Below are 18,041 nucleotides of genomic sequence, written 5' to 3'. Positions count from 1 at the left end.
TGATGCGTATCTGTATAAAAAATAAAAATACTGTATTATCAATAATATGGGAGGAGGCCATGTTGATGGTTGCCAGATATATATGAGCAACGTAAGCAGTTTAAATATAAAGAAAACAAGTTGAATTAACATGATGTAAAAAAAAATTTCGTAATATTGAAAACAAAATCTAATTGTTGTAATTATTTTAGACGCAACACGGTTCAGAAGCGTGAGATTGTGAAACCTTTTCAGCATTCGTTTTAGCTATTCTAGCTGCCCAGAAAGGGATGCTGCCCACACGATCTGGCAACCCCAGCATACTCTGACGTATGCGCTTGAGTAGTGCATTGTGCATCTGGAACTTGTCGCCATCACATTTGGCACTTTAACGCCACGTTAATTGACTCATTTAAATATCTATGGGCTTTCCTAGTGAAACTTTATTATGTTATATGTCGGTAAATATGTGTAACAGCGTCGTAATGTTGTAGCTGTGTCAATTGTGTCTCATTTTCAGCCTTGTAAAGGGAGCCTAATCTTGCGAGTAGCAGCAAGGTTAACCCAAGGAGCGGGCGCTGGCAGCTTCCGAATGCTAACGCTAGTTAGCTTGCAATTTCACTAAACATTCGAAGTGAATTAAGTTCAAATTTACGATTTGTTGTGGCTACTGTCGCCTTGGTAGTGTTATCTAGCTAAGGAAGCTAGCCGTAAGTTCGTTGAGGAACCCAGAAGATCTTGCCTCCTTTTTTTCTAGCTAACTAAGCTAGCTTGGGATCTGAGAAGAAAGTCTGTTAAGCTGGAGCTGACACCGTCACATTTCCTTTCTTTAACACGTATGTAATATATGATTTGGTTACTCGTATTTTACATTCTTTTATAACGTAGCTTTTTCTTTATGACGCTAGTCGCATGACTCAACTTGCCAGCTGTTATTACCGGGCGCCTGTGCTAGCTTAATACGATCGATGCATAGGCCTGTTTTTGCACGGCTCATCGTCGGTGTCGCACGGCAGGCTGCTCGGCGTGACCAGCCAACATGTCTGAGGGCTCCGAGAACAAGCAGGCCCCGGACGTGGTCCAGGAAGCCAAGCCTGAGCCGATGGCCGCTGCGGCCGGCCAAGGCGTGTCATCGGTGTCACCACCCGTGTCCGTGGTGAACCAGCCGGCCGCCGCCGCCACGGAGGACGAAGAAGAGGAAAGCGAGGACGAGTCTGAGATTTTGGAGGAAAGTCCGTGTGGACGTTGGCAGAAGCGAAGAGAAGAGGTTACGACACAGTACTCTCATTCAAAAGCAACCTTTACTTCTTCAGCTACAGATTCATTCAGTCCAGTCTATATGATCATAAACATGATTTGATGGTTCTCCTTGAAGGTGAATCAACGAAATGTACCCGGCATCGATAACGCCTACTTGGCCATGGACACTGAGGAGGGAGTTGAAGTGGTGTGGAATGAAGTTATGTTTTCAGAAAGGAAAAACTTCAAGTTACAAGAGGTTGGTGAACTGCAAACTTTTTTTTTTTTCCCCCTTGATCATACCACGTTCAAAATCATCCTCCCATCCACCAACTCACTGTATAAGGCCAGGAATTGCTTCGAAATGTTTTTCTGGATGTATAGTCAGTGTGATTAAGTTACATCACTCCCTTGTGGTTTCTGAGGATATTTCCTTTCCTAGCTTCAGGGTGTATTTGAGCTGTTCAGTCCCTGCAATCTCACTCACAACAGGCTTCAGTTACACTTGAGATTTTAAGCAGCTTTAAAACAAGCGATCAAACCTGACGCCTGCGGTGAAATAGCGGAGAACATGCTGTTCCTCTTGAGTCGCACATATTTAAGAGGGGGAAGTACAGAAGGTTTCCACGTGTAGGACTCGTCTCGGCATTCAAACAAAAGCAAATGCTTTCTTTTCTTCTCAACAGGAAAAGGTCAAGGCAGTGTTTGACAATTTGATCCAGCTGGAGCATTTGAACATTGTCAAGTTCCACAAGTACTGGGCTGACGTCAAAGAGAACCGAGCCCGGGTACACAGACGCCACTCCCATAAGCATTCCTGTCTCACGACACCCATGTTTGAACGTCTTAACCTTTTAACTGCCACAGGTCATCTTCATCACAGAGTACATGTCCTCGGGAAGTCTCAAACAGTTTCTGAAAAAGACGAAAAAGAATCACAAGACTATGAATGAAAAGGTATGGGGGAATATGAAGGTGGGAAATTGAAGATTTACGATTGTTCTTGCAATGTTGTCAATGTTTGTGTCAGGCTTGGAAGCGCTGGTGCACACAGATTCTGTCTGCTCTCAGGTGAGTGAGGAATGCGCCTTCTTCTCAAACACGTTCCTGGTAGCCGTTGACAAGTGTTTTGCGTTTTGCACGGCAGCTACTTGCATTCCTGCGAACCTCCCATCATTCACGGCAACCTGACCTGCGACACCATCTTCATCCAGCACAACGGCCTCATCAAGATCGGCTCAGGTAGAAGAAATCGACCGTTAAATATCGTCACGTTCAAACGACGGGCCTCATCTCTTTCCTTCAATTGTTCTAGTGGCTCCGGACACTATTAACAACCATGTAAAAACATGTCGGGAAGAGCAGAAGAGCCTTCACTTCTTTGCTCCAGAATATGGCGGTAGGATTGCCCTTTATTTACAAATATATTTTTGCTTGATTGATTATACTGTTATTTTTTTTTCCCCTCCAGCTGTCGCCAATGTCACCACTGCAGTGGATATCTACTCCTTTGGAATGTGCGCCTTAGAGGTGAGGGAAACTTTTAAGCTATTTGACCTACAAATACATTTCCATCCATTTTCTGGAGCGCTCATCTTCATTCCGCATGTCATTTTCCATCTCTCTTCACAGATGGCCGTGTTAGAAATCCAAAGTAATGGCGATTCGTCATACGTTTCCCAAGAAGCCATAAATAGTGCCATTCAGTCCCTCGAGGACCCCTTGCAACGAGTAAGCAGTCTTCTGGAGTGGAAACAAAGCCCCTCAAGTTGTCGACGTTTTATTTATGTATTCCTCTTTTGCCAGGAATTCATCCAGAAGTGTCTGCAGGTGGACCCGGACAAGCGTCCCACCGCCAGGGAGCTCCTGTTTCACCAGGCTTTGTTCGAGGTGCCCCTGCTCAAGCTGCTGGCCGCTCACTGCATCGTCAGCCACCAGCGTGAGTGCGGACACGGCCGTGGAGACGGCAGCGCTAATTGTGTCCTCACCACACCGTATTTTCCCGTAGATATGATTCCGGAGAACGCGTTAGAGGAGATGACAAAAAACATGGACCCCAACCTGGTGATTGTGGAGGGCAAGGAGGCCGTTCAGATGAAGTGAGCGTTCTGCGTCGTTGGTTGGTTGAGGATGCGAAATCAGACTGATGTTTTTTTCCCCCCGCCTCTGCTCAGGCTGTCGCAGTTTCCTGCCCTTGAGCTGGACAAGTTCCTGGAAGATGTTCGGTAGGATCGCCATCACAAGAACCAAATGAGTCCTAAATTACAAATGTGAAAGTGTCCGAAGTAGAGATTGAAGTCTCAACACAATTAGTGTGACTAAAAATACGACTACAGAAACGAAGGAAAAATCCAAAGTGATCCAAATTGTTTGCCGACTGTGACACTTCAGGAATGGGATCTACCCCTTGACGGCATTCGGCATTCCGTGTCCGCAACAACCTCAGCAGGAGGCGGTGAAGTCGCCCATCGTGCCGCCCTCTGTCAAAACGCCCACCCCAGAACCTGCAGAACTTGAGACCAGGAAGGTGAGGGCTAGCCACACGGGTAATACCAACCGAGCCTTTGCTTGTCACCTCACGACAACTCTGATCTTTTCCCGCAGGTGCTTCAGATGCAGTGCAACATCGAGCCCGTGGATGAAGGCGCCAAGCATCATGTAAGCACGATGTCACATGTATGCACACACACACGCCCTAAACTTCACGTCTTTCTCTTTAGCTGACTTTACTGCTCAAACTCGAGGACAAACTCAACCGACACTTGAGCTGCGATCTGTTACCAAGTACGTTATCGTCTCGCTCGCCAGGTAACCGGCCGGCCTTCTCTCGATTGAGCTCGTTGCGTTGTTGGTTCTTTGGTTTAGATGAGAATGTGCAAGAGTTGGCCGTGGAGCTCGTGCAGCTCGGCTTCATCAGCGAGGTAATTCATCTGATCGGTGCTGCTCACGAGACTCTCTAGGCTCTTCGATGAGGAAATTTGTCTTGGCTTTGGTGACCTTCTAGGGCGATCAACCTCGTCTGGCGTGCGTTCTCGAAGAGGCCTTCTCTAAGTTCTACAGCCGCAACGGTTCCCTCAACCCTGTGACAGTCTCCTCGTAGCAGCGGAACCCGCCGGGCCGCCGTCTCCTCCCTCCTCCTCTTTCACAGAGGAGGAAAGCCTTGCTCTGACTGCCACGCCTCGTTGCAGTCTTTCTATATTCTGGTGAGATGAAGCTACCACTAAGTGGTTCTCTCTCTCTCTCTCTCTCTCCCCCTCCTTTTTTTTTTGTTCTTCCCTCCTATTCAGTACAGCCATCAAGGGTCGTTGCAACAAGAAGGAAAAAAAAAAAAACGTTTCGCGTTCGGGCTTGTTTGATTAATGTAAAAGTTCTAAAAGGTTTAACTGCGAAAACGCAGTGTTTTTCCATAAGTCAGTATTAAAACTGTGTTTTTAACATTTTTACTGTTAAATAGCGCTCTACCCTCATCCAGATTACTGAAATGTTGTCAAAAGTCTGATCGTCGGATTTTATTTAAACCTGACGGACTGCTTCCCTGTCGTACTTAAAGACAGTTGGAGAAAACGTGGAGTCATATTAGTCGAAAAAATATCCAAACTATTTATTTGTACGTTCACTTACAGCACTATTGTTGCAGTCGCTTGTTCTGAATGTAACCTTCTATTCGCCCTTTTCTCGAAACCATTATTAAAAAATACCCCAAATCTCTTGCCAAATTAGAAATTCCAAATTTAGTCAAGTCCACAAAACAGTTCTCAAGTGCTGCTCTTTGAATTGGCGCTGTTACTTTCTCGACAAGCTCATGACTCGTTCTGAAGATCCGTGAAGGTGGCATTCATTTTCCACATGAGGCTGCTTTTTTTTCCATCAATGTGAACATTATGATAATTTTATTTTTTTACACTGGTCTGCTCTGTACGTGCTTAGCTAGTTGACGAGAATTAACGTGAGCGAGTTTTCAGTCAAGTCTGTGAACTATTTCAAATGTCTGTGGCTGTGAATAGTCGGCGGGTGTCTTCGAAAGCGGCACATTTTGCACTTTTCTCTCCACTCGTTTGTTACTTTTGAGTGAAAACGTCCCGCAGCCTCCACAAAAACATACAAAATTGGCTAAATCGGCCATGATAGGGGAATATTGCCTTTGCTGCGACTGTCTCACAGGGTGTGTACAGATTTGCAGTGTTTCACTGCTATTTCTGCTAGCTCTTGGTTTGCCCCTCCCCTTTTTATTTTTCACCCCGTGAAAATTAAAAACAAACATCACTAGTCAGCAATTACTCTGTGTTTGTTTGAAATCATTAATGAATATCAATCGAAGTTAATAATTCATTAACACCAATAAGAAAAGTGTAGTAGATGTTATTTGACTGAAATGATGCACACAAATGAGACAAAATTCAATTATTTATTTATACCAAAAAAATTTAATTCTCCATTTCTCTGATGTAAGAAAGGGTAGCCCTTGTACAAGTACTTTATACTCTTGTACGTACTTAACGTCACAATGTGTGCTCCAAACACTTTCATGCTGACAAAACACGTCGCCGTACAAATAGACAAAAAAGAGGTATTATAATAATCATCATCATAAAAGTAAAGCCAGACTAAAAAATAGTTTTCATATAAAACACCTTAGAAACACGCTCTAAATAAAAAGCTACCCTCCAAAATTGGTGACATCACAGCTCTCCGGAATGTCATCCAGCTGTTGGTTTAAATATCAATACAATTATGTGTATGAATAGAAAAAAAAAAAAAGCAGAACTCCAAAAAACAGTACATAGCACTTCAAGTTTAAACACAGCACTCATTTACATTAACTTGCGTGTCTAACTTTCATGTTTGAAAGTCACATTCATAGGCACAATAATTCAGTTCATGGACCATCTTAGGTCAACGGACTCCAATCCTGGACGAGGTCTCGATCTTAACAAAATGTCATCAATTCAAAATCGAAAAGATGCTAAAACCCGGTGACGTTCAAAAATCAAAAATAGGTTTTGGTTAACATACAAAACCTCACAAAAGTTGGAACCACATTGGTCAACATGTGAATAATATATCATAGTTATGGAGCATTATGATTTGCATATAATAAAGGAATGAAATACTTTCAATTTGTTGCAAACATCCCAATTATTTAAAATTTGCAAAACTTGTGCTTTTCATTCTATCACCTCCACAATTCTCAATTTATCAAGTGGCCTTTAAAATATCATATTTTATGCTTGCATTTTCTTTTTCCAATCATGGCAAAAGATTGCTCCAAATGGAAAATAAGCAAAAACATAAGCTGACTTACATGCATGGACCAAATTAGATGCTTACTTCCAGGTACCCCTGCGTTGGAATCGCACCATTGATCGATTAATCTTGAGTGGGATGTCCGATTAGCACCGGTTGCGCAGCTCTCAAGGCGTTTTGCCGAGTGGAGGCCGCTTGGAGTCCTCTTCGTGCTTGAGGCAGACAAAATGACATGATCTTGTCCAGCCCGTCTCTCCTTCCCCCTCACACGGAGGTGCTGGTCCTACTTCTTCAGACACTGATACATGAGAGCCCGCGGGTTTAGCATGTAGCGCTCTGAGCTGAGAAGCTTGGTGAGGTACTGAGGCACGGGTGGCCGAGGGGTCACGTAGGTCACGCCGGGGCTCACCGCCATCACCTCGGCAATCTTCTGTTTCATGCTGCTGATTTCTTTGTCTTGCCTCAACAGCTTGTCTGGCAGTCACCAAGAGGAAAGGCAGGGTCAATATCAAATGTAGATTTTAATGTTGTTCAAGTAACAGCCACAAGAGGGTGCTGATTAGTAAGTCCAGCTTTCTTCTATAGTGCAAATTCATGCATGTTGGTTTTGTTGGGGACTTAACCACTTCACCCGCTTTTCTAATGCGAATGGATGGATGTATAAATTTAAATGAGTGAAACTAAAAACCTTGAGCGATCTCCAGCTGTCTGCGAGCATCCCCCAGGGCCGAGAACAGGTCCAACTTGATACGTGTCTCGGCGCTTAGGTTGTACTCCAAATGCTGAGCCTTATCCTGAAGGGCCGACAGAGTGGACAGGAGCAAGTCCGTGTCCTTTTCGACGACGCGGTACTTCCCTAAAGCCTGAAAATTGCAAAATTTTAAATTACATGGCAGATTTGAGAGGAATTTTTGGAGTAATATTAAACTTATATTGGGAAAATATGTCATTAAATACCTCCACGTCATTTTCGAGATCGAGCACACGGGTCTCTTGGACTTGATACTGCAGCTGCAGTTGCTTGTACTCCGCTTCTAGATCTTTAACTCGTTTCCTTAACATTTGGCTTTCAGTGTTTTCCTGCCTGCTGTGGAACAAAAATATTTATATTTCACATGAGATGTACACACATTTGTGTGTTGTCCCTTTAAATAGCTTGAATACAATGAATACCTGGCGGTCATGGTCCTGGCCACGCCGGCCGCCTCGTCAGGTCTGTGCACCAGAAGCTCGGCCACCTGCCTCTCCAGCAAGAGCCTGGCCTCCGTTTCCGCCCGGGTCTTCTTCTCCAGCATGGCGCTGGTCTGCTTGTCCCGCTGCTTGGTTTTGTTCAAGCACATTATTCTACAAAAAAAAGAAAACAAAAAAATTGATTTCCCACCATCTTAATGAGAAGAAGAAAATGGTCCACTCACTTGCTTTGCAGTAGCATGTTGGACTGTCGCAACAGGGCCACTTCGGGCCTGAGGCTCCTCTCGCTGTTGGTCAGGTTGCAGATGTGACTCCTCAGCTCCTGCTCACCGTGTCGGCTCACCTGCAGCTCGCCTCTCAACTTCCTCAGTTCCTGCTCCAGCCTGAGCAGGAAAACATAAAAAGGTGAGTGCTGATGAAGAATTTTCCTTCTCAATGTGTCTCACCTGCTCAGCTGCTCAGCATGTTGGTTTTGAGCCACGGCAGCACTCCCATCCCGGATGGGGCTGACTGTTTTCCCAACGGAGCGTTGTTTCTTCTCCATCCTGCCAGCAGGAGGTGAGAGCGTGGCCGTGTTTGCTCGTCGGACTTTGGGTGATAAGTTCTTGACTGCACGTCCAGCTTTGCTGGCCTGTTCCTCCAGAGGTAATTTTTCTGGGGTTGTGGAGGAATCTAATCCATTGCGGAGTGCTTCTCTGGACTCACTGGAGCTGCCTTTGGACAACAAGAGCTTCCGATTGGGTTCAGATGAACGTATTTCCTGAGTCGCCTTTTCAACCACTCGCTCCTCGCTGCAGATCTGGAGGCAGTCTATGGTGCTGGACTCGTCTTGAGGGAGAACACCGTTCTGATACTGGTACTGACTGGACTCAGACTTTGACTTCCATCTGGAGGCTGGAAAAAGCAAAACAGTCAGGTTTTCCCTTTTTTTTTTGTAGATTTGAAACTTATTTCTAATTTACATAGTTCATTTATTATTGTATATCACCGGTGTCAAACTCAAGGCCCGGGGGCCAGATACGGCCCGCCACATTTTATGTGGCCCACGAAAACAAATCGTGCATCAAATTTGTGTCATTACCAGAATTGCAAATTGTTTTAATATCTTTTTTTTTAAATATTTGACCAGTTTTTACTCCTCTGATTTGAAAATGAGTTTGTTTTGTAGCTTTTATTGTATATAATATGAGGTGCTCATAGAATTATTTGGGTTGACAGTCATAATGGGCCTCCCAAAGAAGCTATGACTCCCATATTGTGGCATCTTGGTGCCAAGAAACTAAGTTGAAGTAGTTTGAAGACCTTCATTGTGAGCTCTTTGGACAAAAGTGCCTTGCACTGACTATTATCTACATACGAATAATGTCATTGCAGACTTACAGCCATTGTCAACTGTCGTCCTGGGATAGAGCGGCAAACCCGGCGGGAGCGAATGCTGCAGCAGATGCATGTGGAAGTCATTGTCGCTCTGCACGGCTTTCTGAATACGCAACTTGAAGATGTTGGTGAAGTAGCAGGTGGCGTCAAAGCCCAAATACACCACTGGATATCCGATGCTACATCACAGAAAACACGGTGAGGCAAATGTGCTCATGTCATCACTAACTCATCCCAATTGAACATACCAGTGAGCAGCAAAGAGATGAGAAAGATTAGCATGAGAGGTTTTAAGGTCTTTGAGTCGAAGGGAAGCCTCTGTGTACACGAGAAAAATCCACAAGGACACCGTGGAGATGCAGATGCCCTTCTCTGAGGAGGGAATAAAAAAACCTATGGTAAGAATTTAATTCATTTTGTTATTTTTTTTGAGAAAGTGTGCACGCTCACCTGTGTGCCAAATATAATTGAATACCACGTAAGTGCTGGCCACAAAGAAAAGCCAGTGCAGAGGAACAAAAATCAAACAAAAGATGTCAAGTGTGAAGGCGGCGCATACAAAAACGACACAAATAACCTGCAAGCACACAAATGATGGCGTTAATTTGATTTACGTCACATGATCAGCACCCTCGTCAAGTTACATTATGAATTTCATAATAGTTTAAGGCTCACGACACATATTAGGAAACATCATCCTCACCAGCCCGTGGCAATGGAAGGTTGTGTACACGCTCCCGAAGAAGAGCCAGCATGGCCACAGGTATTCCAGACGAAATTCCAAAAGGAAATCGGCCAGTAGCACCAACATCCACGTGGCTATAAATTTCAGGAAGGTGTAAGCGCTGCAATCATACAATCAAGGCATCAAAATCGAATCGAACATTGTAAATCCCATCAAAGCTATAATAATAATCGTGAATAATGAGTCAAACCGTGTTTATTTGTGAGATCTTAAACGTGTCAACATCCTTTTAATTTAAGCCACTCGACTGTCTTGATTTAGTTTTATGAGGCCACCACAAAGCCCAGAAGATGCGCCGTGGTTTTCTCCCTTTGTTCTGCTCGTCCATAGGCTGCTGTTACCACATCGGGCCTTCTTTGTTTGGTAACCATGGCGATATTTCATCTGGAGGAGAGCGAGGCAGCGGGGGAGAGCCACAGCTTCCTCCCGCACATGCTTTCAATCCCGATTGTTTTCCAGCGCGACTGTTTAATTTATCTCGAATCTTAGACAAAAAAATATAGTCCATGCTTTTGTCTTATCCCGATAAGTCACGTGAGAAGTTGTTTGATAAAAGGGAGCTGAGGAAACATTCAAAAAAAGATGATTAAAAAAGGTTTAAAAAATGCCATGACATTAAACAATAGGTATTTTACACAATTACTGAAAATGTACGTTTATTGTAATACCATTGGCCATAAAAATATTTCTTTTGTCAAGATAAGTAGAATATTTGTTCAGTGATTTTATGTTATTTTAAAAGTAATTATGTAAAACAGGAAAATAAAGTTAATCTGTATATTATAAATAAATAACGATTTAAATTATATTTTGGGGTGGCACATTTCACACAAAATAAGGATTTATCAGTGTGCGTGACATTTCAAGTCATTTAAAAAAAAAGATAACTCCAAATGTGATTTTAATATGAAATGGCATGCGTGGGGGATAGAAGCAGGCCGATGGTAATTTAATGCATTTTATCTTTTGGAGCGGGGTGAACAATGAGGTGCCCACACATGCACGCAAAACAACAACAACAAGGCGGTGTGGCGGTGACGTGATGCAGACAGGTGAGTGCCACAAAAACGCAGACAACAAAAAAACAGCCACCGGGCGGGCTGTCTACCTTTCAGACAGCCTCTCGCTTATTTTCAATTTCTTCATCTTTCGGAGCCTGCTCGCGTCCACGTATCGTTTCTTCATGGTATCTTCTTTCTCCCCGTCGCCCTTTGTCTTCCACCGCGACGGAAGAGGAAGATGTTCACTCCAACCTGTGATGATGACGATGGTGATGTCGAGGAACAAAAATAGGGTACCACTAGGCGACGCTGCGCATGCGCAATGAATGGCGGAGGCAAAAACACCGTGACTCAATTCATTTTGAATTTGTGAGTGTAAAATATATTTTTAAACTCTAAACAACACTTGAGCCACCCTTTAATATTGAGTTTTATTCCATCTTGGTGGAAAATTTCCATTTTGTGGTGAGGTGATCTGCAAGATTCACCAGAAGTCTCAACTTTTATAATATTTAATGAAAAGTCAAAAAGTATAACCACTGCCACGTTTAAAAAAACCTTTTCTGTTGCAGGAAAAAAAAGCTATACATTTGAATCCATGTGAGATCAACATCACTCAACAGGAACATCACGGATGAGGAAACAGAACCGAAGCTTCGTTCCAGTTAATGAAGGACATCCTGCTTTGGAGAACAATAGATGAAGGAAGCCCTACCTGCCTCTTTTGGCTCATGATCCAGGTGGTTTTCAGGGGGGCAGGTGAAAATACAGCACCGGAAATCCAAGGGGGAAATATCCAGGAGGGGTTCCTGAATAACGTCACCAAAAATGTAGGCTAGTTGCAATAGATATTTGAATTTAAAAAAAATAATAATTTAAAATTGTGCCTAAAAAAACTTTAGTGGAATACAAAATTGGTTTTTAGCAGTCCAGGCCATTTGGAAGCCGGTGTTTGTCAATTATTCTAAGAACTGCTGGATTATATAAACTCAAATCATCAAGGTCATCTCACAGGTGCAACACAGCAGGAAAAATTCCATGAGATGACCTTGAGTGTGTGTGTGTGTGTGTGTGTGTTTAAGCCTAGGCGTATATAAATCGATAAGTGGCCCTAAAAGGGTGTCAGTCCAGAATTTAGCAATGAATACCTTCCTTTTTACCTTCCTGTGCGCCTCGGGCCTCTTCGTTGCCCTTCAAGCGTCAGCCATCTTGGAGGAAGATGCGGAGCCTGTACTTGTAAGTACCATCAAAACTCAAAAATATCTTTTGCATTTTGTGTATTTAACGCCACAACTCTTCCTCTCACATTCCTGATGGAATCCGATCTGAAGGAAGGTGAGTCGATTTATTCCTCCTATTCCAGCCACCCGAGATGTACCTTTAACACCACCTGACCTTAGGAACCGTCCTGACCTCATCCTCCGAACAGAATGAGATCGTGAACAAACATAACACCCTGAGGAGAAACGTCAACCCTACCGCCAGCAACATGCTCAAAATGGTAAATCCATGATCATCCATTGCGCAATCGGGACATACAAGTGTACCTGTCTGGCCTCCACAGAGTTGGAACAGAGAAGCCGCTAGCAATGCTCAGAATTGGGCTAACACCTGTTCCATGAATCACAGCCCAAACAGCTACAGGGAGATCAGTAGTAAGTTTATCGGCATGCAAATTTATTTTTGGGGGGTGTGAAATGGGGAAATCTGATTCACAAATGGGCATTTTTCTTATTTCTGTGTTGCAGCTAGCGGCTGTGGTGAGAACTTGTACATGTCCAGCTCCAAAGACAGCTGGAGCAGCGCCATCCAGGCGTGGTATGATGAAGTGAAGGACTGGCGCTATGGAGTGGGTTCTGTTAACGGGAGAGTTGTTGGACATTTCACACAGGTTCAATATATTTAAAATATATTAAAATATTATTTTGGTTTGCATTTCTATTTTTAATCTAATCCTACCTCTCCAGGTTGTTTGGTACCGCTCCAATCAGATTGGTTGTGCCAGGGCCTACTGTCCCAACTCTCGTTACAAATATTTCTACGTCTGCCACTACTGCCCACCGTAAGTACATAAAACAACTCTAATTTGTAAAAACACGCATTCAGGTTCAGCAAAAAAACATTGTGGGCTATTTTAGCGGAAATTACCAGCTTTCTCGCCCCTACAAATCCGGCCGCACCTGTGCTGACTGCCCAAACGCCTGTGAGAATAAATTGTGCAGTAAGTAGCCTAAATTATCTCTGCAAAAAAAAAAAAAAATTATGTCTACCCTGCAGTTCTTTAATATACATAACACATCATCTCCCGCTAGCTAACCCGTGTCAGTACACTGACAAATACAGCAACTGTCCTGATCTGAAAAAGCAGCATGGTTGCCAGAACAGCAACGTCGCCTCTTGGTGCCCCGCCTCCTGCAAGTGCACGTCTCAGATTATCTAAAAGTGAAATGTTGCATTGAGTAGAAATACTCAAATAAAAAAAGTCTTGAAGTCATTGATGTGTGTCTAACCCTAACTTTGCCTTTTTTTATATATATATTCCATAAAAGAAATATAATTCTGAGATAACCCCGAATTGACTTGTAAGTCTTCAGTAGGAATAACCAAGCTAAATAAGGGAAGATCAATTAAATTAAATTACTATTTTATAAGTATTTTTATATTTTTTATTACTACATAAACAGAGATGACTCAAACCATCAAGGTCTTCTCACAGGTGTCACACGGCTGGAAAAACTCCATGAGATGACCTTGAGTGTGTGTGTGTGTTTAAAGCTTAAACTTTGATACTCATGTGACAGCATGGCCTCAGCGTGCATAAATCGTGAATGTCTTCTTCCTCTGCAGCCTCTGCATCGCCTTCCAAGTGTCAGCCATCTTGGAAAAGGATGCGGAGCCTGTAAGTACAATCAAAACTCGTCAGATGCATGTTCTGTATTTAACGCCACAACTCTTGCTCTCACATTTCTGATCCACCTACCTGACAAAAAGCTTAAAACAAACAATCAAGGTTGAAAGATTTACTTAAGTCAAACTTATTTGTATTGCGTCCCCATGAGGGGGACCACCTGAAGGGGGTGGAGTTCCAAATGGAGATAAGGGGTGAGCCTTTCCTCTGCCAATGTGTCCAGTGATAACGGATGTCCTCCCATGAGGCGGAGCATGATAATGTCGTTATCGCTTTCAGCAGTGAGCTCAGACTGTTGGTGCGAAAGCCAAAAATGCATCATGGCATCATTTTGTCCTTCTTGTGCATCCTTTGTCTTGCGTGTATTTAAAAAAAAAAATTTAGGGAGAGAAAAAATAGTTAGGCAGATACAAATCTAACCATCAGTGTGTCCAGACTGAAGACATGTTCATTTAGTCTGGTGTTTTATCACTCTCTGGATCAGAAACAGGATGTCGGGGGTTGGGGGGAGCAAAAAAAAAAAAAAAAAGACAGTTCTCTCAATTTAAAAAGAGTGCAGCATACTCGATATAAATGAAATTTAAATTTCCCTCACATGGCAGCAGGTGCTACTTGTTCTTCGCCATCATCGACGAGGAACCGTTTAAACGTGGGAGCAGAACGGGCGTGGGGCTTCCTTCCTTCTACCATATTCAAGACAACAACATTTGCCTCTTAAGCTTTCAACGCATGCCGGGGGTTGGGGGGGGGGGGGGGACGCGTGAGGCAAAAGATCAAATTCATTGATAAGGAGGAAAAGGCCACTGTAGCCACGTCAGATGCCTGAATGTAAAGGTAGACACATGTTTCCGTATATTGTCCAAACGATCACTTAAGTGATGGACTCGACGTGTCGTATAAGCGTTGTGCTTCCTAAAGTTCACGTCATGTTATTGTTTTACGAGTTTACAAGGAGCTCTCCCAGGATGCTCGGCTTCGAAGGCGTCTGCTTCGTGTCAGCCATTAAGCCAGTTGTTTTTTTCTTCGTGCCCTCTCTGGAAATGTACATTTAAACAAATTGAGCCTAAAGTGAAGGAAATCAGAAGCGGTGATAAAATATAAAAACAAAACTTTTACATGTAAATAGCGACCAATCATTGTTTTTAATTCTTTTCCATATTGCGTAAGAGCAGCGCGGTTCTTTTTTGCATGTTCTCGCTGCTGGATCTTTTCACAGCTCTTGACTTTAATAATAAATAACCCCCCACGGGTCTTTACATTTGTTTATCGTTGCTGCCGCGGAGTAATCAGACACAGACGTTTGACATTTACACATGAGGGGGGGGCGGAGGGGGGGGGCATTCCTTTTTCCCATCCTGGTGAACCTGGTAGCCATTAGCTGGTGTGTCAGACACATGTAGGGACCAAATCTATTAGCTTCACGCTAACACGTGGTCACGGAAGGGTCAAGCCTTCTCGGGTCACTATTACATGGTGGAACCCTCCTTAACTTTTTTTTTCTCTTTGCAGAGGATAAAGAATAAATGCATGCGTCGGCTGATTTGTAGTTTGGTTTTAAAAGTCGACTTAGCCTTTTTTGTATAATGTTAAGTTTTGTTTAGTCCCTGATTAAATAAACGTGCAATAAAAAAATGTTGATCACGATACTACAAGTCCTTTGTGGGTCAAATTTTAAAATAAATCATCAATATAATCCTTTTTTTTAAAAGTCGACTTAGCCTTCCTTGTATAATGTTAAGTATTGTTTAGTCCCTGATTAAATAAACGTGCAATAAAAAAATGTTGATCACGATACTACAAGTCCCTTGTGAGTCAAATTTTAAAAGAAATCATCAATATAATCCTTTTTTTTTTTTCTTCATGTGGCATTAATCATTCCAAGAATGCAAATCCATTGTTTGGATTGACCATTTGCTATGTTTTACAATATGTTTGACAGGGGCCATTAATCATGGCATGCAGAAAATTTTTCCCATTGCCTTGACGTTTGCGTGACAAAAAAAATTGCTTTCCCTCCCTTTTCTACTTTGCCGACATGCCTCAACCCACCGATCTCTCCACAGGATGTATATTGAAAGTCCACTCCCCCATTCTATTGGAGTCAGGATGTTTTTTTTTTTTTTTTTTAAACCCCCCCATCCACCCTAACCCTCCCCTGCGTGTTCTGACATCTATGGGAAGGGTTGTGGTCCAATCATTTGAGTTTTTAATAGGATGCAGTGATAACGCGGCAGGTTGATTGCCACATGGAGCCGAATGAGGAAAGGGTGCGGCGAAGGGGCCTCAATTAGGGGCCGTCGAAAGAATGCCACGCGAGATAAAGCAATTACATGTCGCTGCGGTGAGGAGCGTTAAATGTCAGGATGGAGCGCAGAGGAAGCTCGAGTGAATAAAAAAAGAAAAACAAGTTTGGTTTGAAGACTCTACATTTACACATTAGGATCTTCTCAACTTACGTTACGTCAGTTAACGCAGACGGGTAAACTGTCGGATCTTTATCGTACATTTCGGTTTTGCAATGGCCTGAGACCAACGCTCGGCTTGTTTTATCTTCCAAATTGAGGAAACTCGAAAGTCAAGCAACGACTTATCTGTGTGCCCGAGCAAACACGAGAAATCCCACGTCGCTGCAAATTAAGACCTCGCCATCCTGCCCACCTCCTCCACAGCTGGCCTACACACAAACAAATGTGGCACAAACAGTAAGCAAGGGTCTTGTAGACCCTACAGGCAGGAATGTTGTAATCAAGGGATTACGTAATTGTAATCAAAGCGCACTGAAAATCTGGCATTCTGGACAACCTCCAATTTATTCGTGCAAATTAATTTCTCAATTAAGAAAATTCACCACGACACTCCCGTCTTGCATCTCGTTACCTCATCACGTTTGGCACGAGATAAATCGACACAGAGGTGGAATCGACTGAGTAATTACGCAGACCCGTGCCAGCTAGCGCCTTTAAAAAAAAAAGGGTAGTTAGCGCCAATGTGGGCGTGAACACTCTATTTTCGGCCAGTCAAAGCGGCTCCTGTGTTGCGCTCATTTAACTACTTGGGATGAAGCAATTTTACGTCCGAACAGGTGGACCCGCTTCCCAAAACGAATTGTTTTCAACTTTAGCAAACGTACATAACTTTCATTTCTCCGCATCACGTTTCGCGCATGTGGTTTCGCTTCCACAGCGTTCATATTTAGCCCGGCACTTCTGTATGGGCCCAACTTTTGACTTATGTCTTCTATACGTTCCACAGCAACACGATAGGCACACCACTCCCCCCCCCCCCCCCCCTGCACCTGGTTAGTGTTCATGAACGTCAAACGCCATCTGGAGTTGTTCGCAAAGCTTTGAATTCTTCTGTGGTATGCAGTTTGCATCTACTTGATCAAATAAGACAAAAAAAATATTGATATGATTTTTTTTAAAATACAGAACAGGTCGGTCAGATTCCGAATATTCTTTACGCTCAATATAAATAAATTCAACACGTTTTATTTTTACAAAAAGGCAATCCTTCAAACAATGGAGATAACTGTACAGCGTCTATAGCATAAATAGCGACGGCTACATGATGAGAGCTGGTGATTGTTCTTGATTACCAACATCTAACATGCTGATTAGCCGCCAGCGGAGGCTTTCCTCCTCGAAACTTCAAGTTCGCTTATCAGGATGGGGCAAGCGTTCCCCTCAGCTCCTGACACAGGAAACGAGGTTTGGAGTATACGCACAAAGAGTGTGTGTGTGTGTGTTATTATTTGTATTCCAGTTGTCAGTCACTTGATAGTTTGTAAGAAAACAAATCGTTACCTTGCTTAAGAAAAATAGAGGACACACTACCGAGTCAATTTAGAAGAAACAAAACAAAACCTGACATCACGATCAAAACAGGAAGTCAGCTATATTTTGTAACACTTATCAGTCCTAAACACGCTTTATTCTTTTGTCTTTTGTACTATTGCGCAACATGATCTTTCCGCCATCTGGGGCGGCCATGAATCTTTATGTATATGATACTCGGAGGGTTCAACTAACATGGCAGTCTCCTGATGGATCACCAGACGGGAATCTCCAACCAACCAGATGTACAGGTCATCTGGAGGTTACGTGCTTTATGTTCCTTTCATCTAATTGCCTCTTGATTAAAACCAAATGTGGTCAAAGTGGCAGATCAAAAGTTATAAAACATTCGGTCGAGGACTTTGTCGTCATTCTACTGAGGAGCAGGAAGGCCTCATGAAGGGTCCTGCATACTAGATAAGGCTGTGTTCGTGAGAAGCTGTGTAGATCCTCTGGGGGTCAACGTAACATTCCTCCACTTAGGAGGATTCCAACGTATAGATATGAACGTATGTTTGCGA

At 43.2% G+C, this 18,041-nt stretch overlaps 3 protein-coding genes across 8 annotated transcripts; 2 read left to right on the top strand and 1 right to left on the bottom strand.

Annotated features, from left to right (window-relative positions):
- Window positions 1–308: 308 nt before the first annotated feature.
- nrbp1 (nuclear receptor binding protein 1) lies at window positions 309–5,492 on the top strand. The gene is made up of 18 exons (XM_088361257.1): window positions 309–815; window positions 996–1,246; window positions 1,355–1,477; window positions 1,905–2,006; window positions 2,086–2,175; window positions 2,249–2,289; window positions 2,366–2,460; window positions 2,534–2,617; window positions 2,690–2,748; window positions 2,851–2,949; window positions 3,025–3,157; window positions 3,227–3,317; window positions 3,393–3,443; window positions 3,610–3,745; window positions 3,823–3,876; window positions 3,939–4,002; window positions 4,084–4,139; window positions 4,223–5,492. Exons 2-18 carry the CDS (start codon window positions 1,019–1,021, stop codon window positions 4,316–4,318), a joined length of 1,602 nt encoding a protein of 533 aa, XP_088217383.1. The 5' UTR covers window positions 309–815; window positions 996–1,018; the 3' UTR covers window positions 4,319–5,492.
- Window positions 5,493–5,604: 112 nt separating this feature from the next.
- On the bottom strand, window positions 5,605–15,496 carry LOC148381607 (macoilin). 6 transcript variants are annotated; one of them, XM_088361253.1, is made up of 15 exons: window positions 14,280–15,496; window positions 14,105–14,159; window positions 13,757–13,976; window positions 11,492–13,673; window positions 10,884–11,028; window positions 9,734–9,875; window positions 9,481–9,607; window positions 9,279–9,402; window positions 9,034–9,209; window positions 8,100–8,547; window positions 7,878–8,036; window positions 7,636–7,806; window positions 7,420–7,549; window positions 7,151–7,325; window positions 5,605–6,936 (listed from the first exon to the last, which is right to left on the bottom strand). In XM_088361253.1, exons 5-15 carry the CDS (start codon window positions 10,958–10,960, stop codon window positions 6,746–6,748), a joined length of 1,920 nt encoding a protein of 639 aa, XP_088217379.1. In that variant the 5' UTR covers window positions 10,961–11,028; window positions 11,492–13,673; window positions 13,757–13,976; window positions 14,105–14,159; window positions 14,280–15,496; the 3' UTR covers window positions 5,605–6,745. The 6 variants fall into 6 exon arrangements, with proteins under 6 accessions (XP_088217379.1, XP_088217378.1, XP_088217376.1 ...); XM_088361252.1 differs by lacking the exon at window positions 14,105–14,159; XM_088361250.1 differs by having other exon boundaries at window positions 13,757–15,496.
- On the top strand, window positions 11,857–13,270 carry LOC148381608 (cysteine-rich venom protein-like). Its single transcript, XM_088361262.1, has 7 exons — window positions 11,857–12,016; window positions 12,177–12,277; window positions 12,341–12,431; window positions 12,525–12,667; window positions 12,744–12,838; window positions 12,915–12,997; window positions 13,089–13,270. The coding sequence occupies exons 1-7, from the start codon at window positions 11,917–11,919 to the stop codon at window positions 13,214–13,216; spliced, it is 741 nt and encodes a 246-aa protein (XP_088217388.1). The 5' UTR covers window positions 11,857–11,916; the 3' UTR covers window positions 13,217–13,270.
- Window positions 15,497–18,041: the final 2,545 nt, after the last annotated feature.

This window comes from Syngnathus floridae, chromosome 19, assembly GCF_059516105.1.
Source record: "Syngnathus floridae isolate MCC-2025c chromosome 19, RoL_Sflo_1.0, whole genome shotgun sequence".
Lineage (NCBI taxonomy): Eukaryota > Metazoa > Chordata > Actinopteri > Syngnathiformes > Syngnathidae > Syngnathus > Syngnathus floridae.
This window is presented reverse-complemented; position numbering and strand designations above follow the sequence as displayed.

Bases quoted from the DNA above. Each gene is read 5' to 3' on its own strand.
- nrbp1 (XM_088361257.1), top strand. From the start codon at position 1,019: ATGTCTGAGGGCTCCGAGAACAAGCAGGCCCCGGACGTGGTCCAGGAA. The intron at 2,007-2,085 runs GTACACAGACGC...TAACTGCCACAG, and splicing joins TCAAAGAGAACCGAGCCCGG to GTCATCTTCATCACAGAGTA. The intron at 4,003-4,083 runs GTACGTTATCGT...TCTTTGGTTTAG, and splicing joins GAGCTGCGATCTGTTACCAA to ATGAGAATGTGCAAGAGTTG.
- LOC148381607 (XM_088361250.1), bottom strand. From the start codon at position 10,960: ATGAAGAAACGATACGTGGACGCGAGCAGGCTCCGAAAGATGAAGAAA. The intron at 9,210-9,278 runs GTATGTTCAATT...TCTGTGATGTAG, and splicing joins CATCTCTTTGCTGCTCACTG to CATCGGATATCCAGTGGTGT. The intron at 8,548-9,033 runs GTAAGTCTGCAA...TGCTTTTTCCAG, and splicing joins GACGACAGTTGACAATGGCT to CCTCCAGATGGAAGTCAAAG.
- LOC148381608 (XM_088361262.1), top strand. From the start codon at position 11,917: ATGAATACCTTCCTTTTTACCTTCCTGTGCGCCTCGGGCCTCTTCGTT. The intron at 12,839-12,914 runs GTAAGTACATAA...GGGCTATTTTAG, and splicing joins GTCTGCCACTACTGCCCACC to CGGAAATTACCAGCTTTCTC. The intron at 12,998-13,088 runs GTAAGTAGCCTA...ATCTCCCGCTAG, and splicing joins CTGTGAGAATAAATTGTGCA to CTAACCCGTGTCAGTACACT.